This window comes from Meriones unguiculatus, chromosome 9 (genome assembly GCF_030254825.1).
Source record: "Meriones unguiculatus strain TT.TT164.6M chromosome 9, Bangor_MerUng_6.1, whole genome shotgun sequence".
NCBI classification, from domain to species: Eukaryota; Metazoa; Chordata; class Mammalia; order Rodentia; family Muridae; genus Meriones; species Meriones unguiculatus.
Genome location: NC_083357.1, coordinates 98,285,204 through 98,297,386, shown reverse-complemented (window position 1 = coordinate 98,297,386; position 12,183 = coordinate 98,285,204). Strand labels below are relative to the sequence as shown.

The following is a 12,183-nucleotide window of genomic DNA, read 5'->3' as shown; positions in this document are numbered from 1 at the left end:
GCTGAAATTCACCAATAAACCAAGGGTTGTCTGAAAGGGCTGGCCATCAGATGCTCGTGGTCTAAGACAGAACAACTATCTTCAACATATAACTGAAAACAGAGGTAGGAAGAGAAATTCCCATTAATGGTATATGGAAACAACACTTAGCCATTCCCTTAACCGCACTGAATAGTCACGCAGATTCAGAAAGCATGCAGAATGCCATAACCGCATCACGTGACATTACCTTGAGAACGTTCCGTCTGTTTCTGTGTAGACCGGGCTTGCCCAGCTTCTTCTGTTATCCTCGTGTTTGTCCGGCCTTTTCTTCCTCAAAGGTGCTGGCACATAGGATGGCTGTTTGCTTTTATTAGGCAAGAAACGGTTGAACGGCAAAGCCGACTTTGGTTCAATAGCTGAAATCCTTCGGTAGGACATATCATCTTTGTTATAATCCTGCATTTTGAATGTAAATTCCCAATCTGTGTCACTTTCGCAACCTGTAAAGGCACAAGAACTTGCTTTACTCTCCAGCGTTTCCTTGCTGAACCCCCTTTCTCCAGCATAGTCTCCTTTCCCTTGGAAACGCAGTGCTGCTGCTGAGAGGCATGGGTATTTTTAGAACTTTGTCAAGAAGTAGTGATAAGACCCACGAGGAGGGACTTGCTTTCCATATTGGAGGCACACACAGTGCATTCTTCTGCTGTCATGCGTGATAAGCGGATAAATCCCTGCCCCCCTTCCTTTCCCCACCTTCTTTGCCAGGAGAATGCTTCATAAATTTGCTTAGGTATATCATTGCACGTGATAAAATTCTAGCAGTCGGGTGAGATGGTACAATCTGTTGGAGCTCAGTAATATAAGAAAAGGCAGGAAACCTTTAGGCTTCCAGAAGTGACAGGCAGGCATAGAAACCAAAGGAAGACAGCACGCAATGCAATGGTGACACACTGGCCTCTGTAAGGCCACCCACCTGGACAAGGATCCTAGACCAGAGAAGACGGACTAGCGACATCAAAAGCCCTAGCGAATTTAAGCCTATGCCCATTCGAGAGCACAGAACTACAGCTTCCCCTGATAAGCACAGGAATTGTAATGGAAACCAGGAATTCTGGTAAAAACTTACTTACAAGCAGATTTAACAGATGAAGAAGGGGAGGAGGAGGAGGGGGAAAAAGAAGAAGGGAGTAGGAAGAAAAAAACTTTTTTGATCCCAAGATCAGACAGAAACAAATAACAATATGTTCTTTAATGGAGGCGGGGGGGTGCGGGGGGACAGCTGTTTTTGAAAACAAGGTAAGACTGGAGAGAGTAACCATGCAAGTTCAAATGGAGGGGTAACCTCTTCCCAGCCTTTCTTTGTGGCATTTCTAAAACACAGGTAGTTGCTAAGTGTAGTGTGCTTCCTCCAGGACGCAAAAGGCATCTCCCCTCGCAGCTACCGGCTCTCAGCACACCTGCCAGGTTAGCTTGACCTAAAGGCAGCTTGCCTTTGTCACCTGCCAGCAGGAATGTACAGTAAACAAGGCCAATAATGGTTCTGTGTCACCAGAAGCTGGTGAAAGGGGAGTATGGGCGGAAAGGGAGACAGCTAGGTCACCATGGCCAGCACAACCGGTCATTAAGCTAGTTTGATTTTGTTTTCTTTTGCTTTGTTTGTTTCTAACACTTTCTTAAAAAAAAAAAAAAAAGAACCAGACCCTTTCCTAACCAAAATCTACTCATGAAATTTGGAAACCACAGGCTATTTGGCTCTTGAAGTTTTAAACTTAAACTTATTATTATTATTATTATTATTATTAGCTAACATGGAGTCTTTATTTGTACAAATATTACTCCTGATATGTTTTAATATGAAAATCATTAAATGCACCAGTTTCTAATCCTAAAACTATTACCCTAATTGTGGTTACCACCCACCGTAATTGTGTGGGTAGCAGAATTTTAATGCAGTAATCACAGAAAAGCTTCTTTCTCCCAGAACCCACTTCCCTCTCACCACCCTACTTATAAGTGGCAGCCTCTCCAGTCCCTAAACAAAGTTCTCTCACCATGTGACAGTGGGGCCCTCTGCTTTGCTTTACACACAGCAGGCGTGAACCCACATATAAAGAGGATCAGCTCCTATACCACAGCACCTCTCTTTTGATGACAAATCTGCACATGCCACAAACCCACAACTTTCCCTCTGTTATTCTTTGACAGGCAGATACAGATTCAAACACAGCATGCCATGGGACCCTCAGCTGGGACAGAGTAACATAGTATGTTGAGATTTTTCAGTCATAGTTTACAACTTTAATTACTCAGATGAATTATAAACTTAGATTTACCTCCTTACAGGTATGATCATTTTCATCTGAGCTCAGAAAACGTCACACCTCCAAAACAGTGGCAGTCAGAAAGGCTAACTCTAAGCCATTCACATTTTTTCTACTATCACTACTCTAAAAGAATTTAGTTTTGTTATCATGCTTCACTTAGTTTTATAAAACAAAATTTTATTTGTGGATTTTGAGACTTTGTATGATAAAAGTCTTGGGTAAAATATTTATGTCCATAATAAGGAAAATGAATATCCTCAAAGACAGAGTTCACACTTAGAACTGCCATTTTGTTTCTGATAATGGCGATGCTTGAAGCACAGAAATACTTTAAAAGGGCAAAAAAATGGTCTTGGAAGTGCTGGGGCTTGAACGTGAGAGTCTCGTGGATGCTGGCCTCATGCTCTATCAAATAGGATCAGTGTTTGAAGACCTGTTGTCTGTGATCTCTACTTAGACTAAACTCAGACTACCTAGCTAGTTAGTCAGAAACTATTAATACTACCCCGTAGGCATAGGAATAAAGCATGCATTCCTTTTCTAAAAAAAAAAAATGTGCTGATCATTACTGCCTTGTGTGAATGTATATGTACTTGATCTTGCTACAGTATACATGTAAACGTCAGAGGACAACTGGCAGGAACTGGTTCTCTCCCTCCTTCCTCTGTGTGGGTCCCAGAGAAGGAACTCCAGCTTAGCAGCAAACACTTCTAGCCACTGAGCCATCTTTCTTTTTTTTTTTTAATATTTTTTTATTTTATTTTTAAATAATTTTATACATTCACTTGTATCCTAGCTATAGCCCACTCCCTCTTTCCCCTCAAGCCTCCCCTCCCTCCCTCCTTTCCTCCCTGCTCCCTTCCAAGTCCACTGAGAGGGGGTGTCCTCCTCTCCTTCCCTCTGGCCCTAGCTTATCAGGTACATTCAGGGTGGTTGCAATGTCCTTATCTGTGGACTAGCAAGGCTGCTCCTCCTTCAGGGGGGAGAGGAAGCTCATGAGTTTATGTCACAAACAATTCCTGTCCCCCTTACTAGGGAACCCACTTGGATACTGAGCTACAACGGGCTATGTCTGAGCAGGGGTTGTAGGTTATATCCATGTATGGTCCTTGGTTGGATAAAAAGTTTCATAGAAGCCCCCTGTGCTCATATATATTTAGACCTTGTGGGGCTCCCTGTCCCCTCTAGGATATACTAATTCCTCCTTCCTTCATATGATTCCCTACACTCTGCCGAAGGCTTGGTTATGGGTCTCAGCATCTGCTATGATACACTGCCAGGTAGTCTTTCAGGTGCCTTCTGTGGTAGGCTATTGTCCTGTTACTTGCTTTCTCCTATTTCCAGTGTCCATCCCCTTTGTCTTTCTAGATGAGGATTGATCATCTTACCCCTGACTTCTTTCTTGTTTATCTTCTTTAGGTGTACATATTTTAGTATGTTTATCCTATCTTATAGGTCTATATAAGATACCACACCTAGGCATAATCCAAAAGATGTTCAAGTACACAACAAGGACATTTGCTCAACCATGTTTGTAGCAGCTTTATTTGTAATAGCCAAAACCTGGAAACAACCCAGATGTCCATCAATGGAGGAATGGATACAGAAATTGTGGTACTTTTACACAATTGAATACTACTCAGCAATTAAAAACAAGGAAATCATTAATTTTGCAGGCAAATAGTGGAATCTAGAAAAAAATCATCCTGAGTGAGGTGTCCCAAAAGCAGAAAGACACACATGATATATCCTCACTGAGCCATCTTTTAAGCCATGAAGACAAGCAATGAAAATCAGCAATGGTGGATTTGTCTCCAAGCTTTCAGGTTTTAATGAAATTTCCTTCCAACAACAGGGCCTGCATTAACTCATCCTCTCACACTTGTTCTGTCCTGAATTAGCATAGACAATTGCTGGAAGATGCTTCCTACCTCCATGCTACCCAGTCAATCAAAGCTCAGAAAGAACTGCTAAAATACTTTTCCTCTTTAGTATTTCTTAAGTCTTTCTGGTAAAATTAAGACAAGAAAGGAAAATACTCGGGAAGTAAAAGAGACATCTTAGAGACTCTGGTGTACTTTGTGTTCAGATTTTGAGTTAACAGGCCTTACTAAATGCCTGTTAGTAAGCCTCTATCTCAAGAGCTCCTCACTGAAAAAAAATCCACTCACAAGTCCTGTCCAAACACAAATACAGAAGGGGAAAAAAAAGAAGAGGAAAACTGCCATCACTAAGAGAAAGGAAGAAAGTAAAAGCACCATCAACAAATATAAAAGAATATTAAAATCTACATCTTGGTGAAATCACTGAATAATTTTCATTCTCTACCTTCTTGCCTCCTCTGTAAACAAACAAATAAAATAAATCTATATCCCAAGACGCAACACAACTCACCTTCTTTCCCACCTCTAAGAGTGAGATCTGAGGAGCAGCTGGTCAATGATCTAGACCCCAAGGAGTCCAAGCTCTCGAAGGAATCTTCTCTCCTGTGGCTCCCTGCAGGGGCAGGATATTCTCCTCTGTCAGGACACCAGATATCACCGTAGCCACTGTCACGGCCACTTCTTTTGAGACAGCTAGAGTCTTCAAGAGCCTGAAGGAAACATTGTACAAAGACCAGTCAGGGACCAAGAACTTGCAGAGATACAAAAGCTCTGGTTCATTAGAGAGGTAAGTTGACAGAGTTTCCCTGCTCAACAAAGAGAAGAAGAAAAAACTGCTAAAAGCAACATCTGTTTTCTCCACAAACTATGCAATTTGGGGGGGAGGGATTCAAAATTCCACATAATAATAATGATTCCTGAAATTATTTAATAAGGTTGTATAATCAATATATAAGATGAAAATAGTATTGAAAACAAAATAGGAGTAGCTTTGAACAGTCAATGGTTTATATTTTTGTCTGGTAGAAAAGATGAAAAAAAAAATTAAAGAGAAAAAAAAATCTTAATGTTGACACCCAAAAGGGAGACAAATTTTTAAGATGTCCTGTGCTCTCTTCAGGAAGTATCTGGGGTGGTTTATGCTAAACATGAGACAAAGAGTGATATTCTGTAACCCTACCTACCGTCAAAAATATCTATTAAAGAGCAGTGAGTCTGCACATCATGGAATCCATTACTTTCACTAATTATACAACCTGGATGGTGCAATGCTAGCAACCAGGCCTCCTTTCTTATTGAGTCAAAGTTAGCACACATGCTTGCATGAATGCAAGGTTCCCCCTTCCTCAAACGGAAATAAAATACTTAGCTCTTATATGAAAAGATACATGGGTACAAGCTAACACCTCTAGGTTTATTATTTCTGTAGAACTTTCCCAAAATAAGCATTTTTAATTAACATACCTCTGAAATTACATGGAAAAACCTGACTGGCCCTTTAAAGATTAGGACATAAATGAAAATCAGCAAGGTTAATCTCAGGTGACAAGTTAAAGAACATAAGAATTAATAACAAGATATGACATGCAAACTTTGATGAAATCATGATTTAACTTTTAAAAATTATGAAAAATAGTTGAGAGACCATGAGGAAATAAATCCAATATTAAATGACAATGAATGTTGATGAGGTTTTTTTTAAGTTTGTATCATAGCTATGTAGAAAACAGTCTTACTTTTAAGAGATGGACTCTGAGAATATAGCAGTGAGGTATGACATCTGAATTCATCTTCAAATGCTTAAGTAAAAACACAGATAGATGGACAGACACTATTAGATAAAGCCAAAATGGAAACACTGTGTTGGATAATAGTGGTGGGAAGTTTGCAAGTGTTATTGTCTTAAAGTTTGTCGTGAATGTTTCAACATGTGAAGAAAGGCTGGCACACTCGTGGAACAAGTAATTAGCAGCTGTTTCAAGCAGATTTCTGCCTAAGTCAGATCCATCAATTCACGAGCCAATTGTCTGCCAAGTGTTTGAAATGCCAAAAATGGCTAGTACAGAGATTTCATGCTGGCGTTCAATTTGACATCCTAGCGTGAATATGCCAGGATCCACCTTTCACCTGCCATTTCCAAGCAGATGGGGAAGCCAGCTTAGTGCCAACAGGCTATGTCTCAAAATAAAAGCGTACCATTGTAAAGTAAATCTTGAGCCCATTAGGCTTCTTGAGCACATGCTTTCACAGTTGTTGAGACATCAGAGTTAACACAGTGTGACTTCTGATATCAGAAATGTTAAAGTGAGTGACAAGGAGTCATGTGGCCTGTTATAAATAACCCAAGTCTGGCCCTACAGCCTGAGGACTTCACCCTGGCAAGTCCCCCAAAGTGAGTCATCCCCAGCCTATAATCTGACTCGAGTACAACAGCGTCCACTCGGTATCATTTCATCGCTGTTTATAATTGGCCCTATCATTGACCGTGAACTGGAAAAGAGCACTTGACCCAACTTTCTTTTAAAAGTTCCATTTTAAAAGAACTGGTACAAAACAAATGGCATATCCAGATACATCTCAAGTCTACCCCCACCAGGTAACGGAATAATAGGACCACCAGAGCAAAAAAAAAAGTCTTCGGACCACCCTGACTCTGACATCGATGAGTGCGGACATCCTTCCTCGCACAAACTCCGCACGGAGATTACTCACCCTGAGTCACTGCCCTAAAAAGTTAGAACAGCTATACAGAGCACTAGTCCACAAACCCCTGTCCCCTATAGCTTCTAACTGCACATCTCCTCAGTTCAAACAACTGTGAAGCCAGGTTCCCCTAGACCCCAAATTCACCACAGTTCCCCCACCAGAGCCCCACTGTCTTCCGCAGCAAGGACTGACCTGCTTTCTATTCTCGGGCAATTACGCTGTATGGTAGACAAGTCATTCTCCAACATCTAGCACAATATGTGTCTGTGGCAATATCTCAACGACTCTCTCGATGAACTCATCCTAAAAGTGTGAGTACGGAACTGCTAACTCTTTTCTGAGTGTTCATGTACTCACGTGCTGCACACGTGTAGACGCACAAACACCTGTCCGTGTTCATGAACATGCAGGGATACGTGTGCAGAGGCCAGGGGTCAATCCAGTGTGTTAGCTGTCTCAGGATGGGGGTTACATGCCTGTATCACCATAGTCCACATTTTTGCATGGATTCTAAGGATCAGACTCGTATCCTCATGATTGAATGGCAAGCTTTTATCAACTGAACTATGTTCCCAATTCTTATAATTTAAAAATGAAAACAAACAAAACCAACAATAACAACAACAACAAATAAAACCTTTTAATCCCATCTTTTTACAATGTATATGAGCGGCTAGATGCAGGAAATGTATTTTTTAAAAAAAGCAAAGATATAGGGGAAGAGATTTATTTTTCATCATGGTCAAATATTCCTCTGTTTCAATCATAACTAACATTTATTCCATCCTTATAATGTGCCAGAAACAAACGCTAAATATCATTTTTGTTTAATCATCAGAAAACTCTTACAAAGCAAGTAGTGCTAAGTACATGGCATTTTATCATTTTGAGCAACTATTTTCCTCCAATTCCTGTAAATACCTGCATGAATGGTTCCACAGAGAAATAAGGTTTCCATTAGACCCTATAAATGAAGATATCTGCAGAACAAATCAGTATATTTTGCTCTCTTGGCTCTTCTCAAATAGCCTACAACCTTCAAAAGCCTGGTGTAGTGGTCCCATGATATGAAGGAGCAGAAACGCATGTAAAAACCAAAGTTCTGGGCTCAGCAGTTGGTATTTGCTGCTCTGGTTCAGTTCCCAGCATCCACATTAGGGAATGCACAACTCCAGTAACTAGCTCCAGGGCAGCCGATGCTGTCTTCTGGCCACCAAGGTATCCAGCACTCTCATATGTATTCCCCGCCCATATACATACATATATAAAAACAAGGATTCTAACTTTAAAACCTCCTCAGTAGTCAGTCATAACTCGTGCCTGCAATCTAAGCAGCTGGGAGGTAGAGGCAGGAAAATCAGGAGTTCAAGGTCATCCTTGGCTACATAGCAAATTCACGATAGCCTAGACCACTTACTTGAAACTGTGCCCTAAAACAAGCAAAACTCTCAAGATTTACTTAATGTTTATTACTCCTCAATAAATACTAGCAGCATGGTGATATTGCAATTTAATCACTAGAGATAGTTACCCACAACAAGAACAGATTACTATAAAGAAACCAAGTAACTCCTATAAACAGGTTAGGAGCTTCAAGGTGTTAATAGCCCTAAAAATGCTTTTTGACTGCAAGTTGAGTTCATGAGTATAGAAACAGTTAAGTTATATAGTGTATGGAAAAGAACGTGTGTGTCATCAAATTACCTAAAATTAAGGGCATAAAACTCTACCTTGGAACCTGCTCTGGAACAGATAACTCACTCCTTAGGAGAAGCGCATAAACCAGAAAACAAGTAACCACCCTGCCTGCCTAACCTGTTTACAGAGGAGCACAGACAAATGTACTGTATTTGCTACAGAGGAGGATGTAAAGAGACAGGAAGAACATGGTAAAGTAAGAGTGTTTGTAACTCATCCTTTCATACAGATGCAGTTCGTTTCCTTACCTTAGTCAAAGCTTGTCCTAAAAGAGTCTCGAAGGCTTTCAGATTGAGATAGGGACCATTATAGTAGGGGTTATTTTGTGCTTTTCTTCCCAGCCAGTACAACGTTATCAAAACCTAAACGGAAAGAAGAAAATCAGTGGGTTGGGAACCTGGTACCGGTTCAAATGCAAGTGGATAAATGGCAGATAATAATACCTTGCAGTTGAAAAACAGACTCTTAAAGGTATGGTAAGGAATGTGGTCATTAAAAATATAACTATTCTTGATATTTTTTGTTGCAAAATGTGTTCTAAGATCAAAAGGCAACAGAAGTCAATAGGCAATCATGCATTCTACCCTTGAAGCTGAAGAAAATATTAAGAGGAAAACGCAAGGATGGGTGATGGAGCATGGTCAGTAGAATGCTTTCTTAGCATGCATGGAGCCCTGGGTTGAGTGCCCAACATTCCAAGAAACTGGGCCTGGTGGTGCAGACCCATATCCCCCATCACTTAGAAGATGGAGGCAAGAGGATTAAAAGTTCAAAGGTCATACGTATACGTGGAAACTAAGAGCAGACTGGGCTACATAAGAGGCTGCTTCAAAAAACACGTGAATACAAACTACAAGAGAAATTGTGGGAGGTGGTAAGGGTGTGTGTGTGAGAGAGAGACAGACAGACAGACAGACAGACAGATAGACAGGGAGATGGCACGCAGGCTCACAGGTATGGAGGAAACAGCTTGCAGAAGGCGATGCTCATGTTCTACCTCTGTCTTGAGGCAAGGCCTTTCTAGCTTGCTGTTCCACTCCATTATGTCCGGCCACAATTTTTTGGTTGATTCTCTTGTCTGTGATTCCCAGCTTACCCTAAGAGTGCTGGGAATATTCTCACACGCTGTATCCAGCATTTACATGGGCTCCAGGGATGCAGACTCAGGCCACCAGGCTCGCACAACAAGCTCTTGTACCCACTGAGGCACCTCCCTGGCCCACAAGTGAAACTTTTATGTCAATATTTTTTCCAATGAAATCACATAATAAACACCTAAAGTCCGTGCTAATTCTCATTGCTTGGTGAGCATGATTTTGAATAAAGCTGTTACTTTTAGATATTCTGTAATTGAAAAATATTAAGGACACGATGCCAGCCTACACTGAATAATTACATAGAGTTCTTAGGCAGCCAGTGTCTCCTTTTAATATCTAACTTGATAACCTCTGGCTTGCTCTCCTAAAAACTTTTAAACTGAGTTTGATGTTGCCATATTAGAACTATAACAACCAGCCCCTGGAACCTAATCTTCCCTCTTATGCCAAAGTCATCTGTACAAAGGCTAATGTTGCTCGAACTGGTCAGTTTCTAGGTAAGACTTAACTAGGAAAGATGACACAGTGTGTATTGTTAGATCCATTATGATTTCACAGAACATAAAGGAAAAGCTATTTTATAACAATCCATTAAATGTAGCTTACATTTTTCAGTCTCCTGTCGGTCTCTTCTTGCCTGTAAAGAAAAAGAACATATCGATTAAATAATAGTCATGGATCTTAAATTATTAGCTATAACTAAAATGTATTTTCATTATAAGGTTCTGTCAGTGTGAAAATCACCTTGTATGTTCAGAAATCTTAGCACACACAGCACAAAAATTTTTCCATAGCCACGGATGTAAATATTACAGTGAGTTTTCTATAAAATGAAATCATTTGCTCTTTTTCTTGGTTTATCCATGATAGTCTGAGGAATTATTCAATTTTCTTTTAATAATGTTTAAATCCAATCTGAAGGTTTTTCAGCAAAAATCAAAGTGTGCAAATGACAGGAAAACTGTAAGACATACTCAACTGAAACAAGCAGCTTTGTACTGAGTTTTCCCTTCCTTTGTCCACAGGGTTTTTTCACCCAAGAAAAATCCTCAACAAACTGCATAAAATCCTGGCCCTGCAGATTGCAGTTTTTTCGTTTGAGACAGGGTTTCTCTATGTAGCCCTGGTTGTTCCGGGACTCACTCTATAGCCCAGGCTGGCCTTGAACTCACAGAGAGCCACCTGCCTCTGCCTCAGATTGCAGTTTTTAAAATGGACCAAAAACCCCAGTTCAGATGTAGCCCATAGACTCATTCTGCAAGTGGGATTCCTAGTAAGGAAAGCAGGGACTGTCTCTGCCATGAACTCAGTGGCTGGCTCTTTGATCACCTCCCTCTGTGCGGTGCAGCCTTGCCAGGCCCAGAAGAAGATAATGCAGTCAGTCCTGATGAGATCTGATAGGCTAGGGTCAAAGGGAAGGGGAGGAGGAACTCCTCTATCAGTGGACTTGGAGAGGGGCATAGGGGGAGATGAGGGAGAGAGGATGAAATTGAGAGGAGAGGAGGGAGAGGGCAACAGCCGGGATACAAATTGAATAAATTGTAATAAATGATAATAAAAAGGAAAGAAATTCCTATTTGAAAAACCCAAAGTGGGGGGGGTCATGAACCAGGTATGAGATCTGATGCTTTTAACCACATCACCAAGGAGGCAGAAGCAGGCAGCTCTCTTTGATTTCAAGACTACTAGGTCTTAGGGAGTTCTGGCCAGGAAGCAGATACCGTCTCCATTTTGAAGAGACTTAATAATGTGTAATAGAACAAACGGGGCCTCCCTCAAGTACCAAAGTACATATTTCCCATCATTACCAACACAGGGTATCAGTGAGAAACTCACTGCAGAAGCCTGAGTTAGATGGCCTGTAAGATAGCTCGTCAGCATAACTGTAAATGGTGAATGAAAAAATATTCACTTGCATTTGTTGCCAACAGGTACATGGAATATATCACACACATCAAGCAGGTGACATGTACAGCACACATTTATTCAAACAGAGAAAAAGCAAAATGAGGTGAGAGTGAATACAGAGACAAAGGTTGAACTCGGCTTTCCAAGTATCTACAACTGTTCCTTTTCACAGAGCGAACACAACACAAAACAAATTTAATATGCAGCTCCAACACAGAAAAGCATCAACAGGAAAATCCATAAGCCCTCAAATGCTGGTGGAAATGTTTAGGATATTTACATTCTGCTCCCACTTGGTAGCGTCTATTTAAACTAAGTATACCCATAGTCCACAACCCCGTTAACTCTATTTAACGGGGTATATGCTTAAAAACAGTGTGTTTAATCTTTTTAGCAAACATCATACACAGGAGATGTCTAGCATCCGTATGGAATACGCCCACAGTGAGGCACTGGGTGGCAAATGAGAGTGAAACAGCCTAGTTCAGTCTCACAAGCAATGGAGAAGGAAGACCATATGGATAAGATTAAAATTACAGTAGTAAAACAAGCAAAACAAAAATCTGCTGCTAGACTCAAGACCAT

The 12,183-nt window shown here is 40.8% G+C and overlaps 1 protein-coding gene across 11 annotated transcripts in view; it reads right to left on the bottom strand.

The window, feature by feature from the left end:
- Positions 1–12,183, bottom strand: part of Lmo7 (LIM domain 7) — a 206,472-nt gene that overhangs the window by 52,000 nt on the left and 142,289 nt on the right. For all 11 annotated transcript variants that reach the window (XM_060391542.1, XM_060391543.1, XM_060391541.1 and 8 more), the window contains 4 exons: positions 10,297–10,327; positions 8,842–8,955; positions 4,701–4,899; positions 230–482 (listed from right to left, as the gene is read on the bottom strand). In XM_060391542.1, coding sequence (XP_060247525.1) covers positions 230–482; positions 4,701–4,899; positions 8,842–8,955; positions 10,297–10,327 — 597 coding nt within the window. The remainder of the gene's footprint in view (positions 1–229; positions 483–4,700; positions 4,900–8,841; positions 8,956–10,296; positions 10,328–12,183) is intronic.